Genomic DNA, 1,465 nt, shown 5'->3' with positions numbered 1-1,465 from the left:
TTCGTTGTTTATCTACAAATGGCATGCTGGAAATCGTAACACATACGAATGCATTGGCTAATACCACACCGGCCTCGAATAGATCAACCGGCCTCGAATTGGAAGTTTCCCTTAGTGCAAAACTTTACGTGCCGTACTCCATAGGTTCGCTACGAATAGCTGCCGCCACTGACAACGCACAGTGGCGCGCCATCTTGCTAACCAAGCGCAGATCCATACATGGCAAGCTATGCTCTGCAGCGTTTTCAAGCAGCTGCATCCGGCGCTCTGTTTTCTCTCCGTGTGGAGCAAGAAACATTACGTCATGACTTAAGGCAAGATAAGCCTTAATGCGTGCTTTTAATACACTAAAACACCCTGCCGCACAGTAAAATAGACACAAATGTTAGTACATGTGCACGCTATAATCTCCTGCATCTGCACGAGCGTGTATTGGCAGTTATCCTCCAGGTATTCTACGAGGGCCTCCTCCATCTCCGGCGTGCACTTAGTGCATGTCGCCCGCGCGCCGCCTCTCTTCTTGATGTCCGGGGTTCCTCGCTCGACGATAGTCCGAGCCGTTGTAGCTGGAATTCCGTTGCAATCGGCTACTAAGGCCCAGTCCTGCCCAGCCTTGTGTGCGTCGAGAACGCGTGTCCCGGGCCGCGAGGCCATGCTTTGGTTCTGTTGGCATGATGCCAGAAGAAGAGGGTTTGATGCCGACCACCAGTTAGCTCTGCACTAAATCGCCATTGCTCTAAAGTCAATTTTTGAAAATTAAAAATTATAAATTTTCTTTGTCACTTAAGTTACTTCACACCGCTTTGCTTTACACTGTCGCCGATTTGGACTGGCAAAGGTGTAGATGGCACTCGTTATCTAGCCCGACTGGGTGTGAAAGAGTCAGGCTACATTGCCCGACCCAAACCCGACGGATGCCCGACTGACCCCCGACTAGATAAAGGTTCAGTTGTGCAATCACAGGAAACGCACTCCAAGTATACGTGTCCAGCGCGTATACACGGATATTAAGACTCTGAATCTGACGAAGAGGGCAAAGCATTCAATGTACTCCGTTCACAGCGGATCCAACTTAGCACTCAAAAACGTTTTTCTAAAGTAAAACGATTGCTAACTTGTAAGGCTTACACCCACATGCAGAGGTATCGATAGCGCAAATACTGTAGTTCCTTTCTGTTCAGGTAGCTAAGTCCGTCGGCCCCAGCAAACACTTCAAACGCCAGCAAGACATACATCCCGCAGTTAAAACTGTCGACCTGAACGCCTAGATTTCCACGATAGGGAGAGACACGATACTTTCGTGGGGCGGAATTTGGCAGCTGGGTCACTATCTTCTCAGTAAGCGCTCGGACTCCAATCATGTATGTAGAAGCCATTGGGTCGTACACGATTGCATCTGTGCGCTCCACATCCACCATAATACCACACCAATGGTTCTTGTTGCAGCATACAGGGATCAGAAGAA

General features: G+C 49.1%; 1 protein-coding gene across 1 annotated transcript; it reads right to left on the bottom strand.

The window, feature by feature from the left end:
- Positions 1 to 339: 339 nt before the first annotated feature.
- PITG_15156 (uncharacterized protein) lies at positions 340 to 654 on the bottom strand (the record flags this gene model as incomplete). The annotated part of the gene is made up of 2 exons (XM_002898267.1): positions 340 to 347; positions 393 to 654. 2 exons carry the CDS (start codon positions 652 to 654, stop codon positions 340 to 342), a joined length of 270 nt encoding a protein of 89 aa, XP_002898313.1.
- Between the last annotated feature and the right edge of the window lie 811 nt (positions 655 to 1,465).

The sequence above is a fragment of the Phytophthora infestans genome, genomic scaffold (genome assembly GCF_000142945.1).
Source record: "Phytophthora infestans T30-4 supercont1.38 genomic scaffold, whole genome shotgun sequence".
Classification (NCBI taxonomy): Eukaryota; Oomycota; class Peronosporomycetes; order Peronosporales; family Peronosporaceae; genus Phytophthora; species Phytophthora infestans.
Note: the sequence above shows the minus strand (reverse complement) of the source record. Positions and strands in the feature narration are given on the sequence as shown.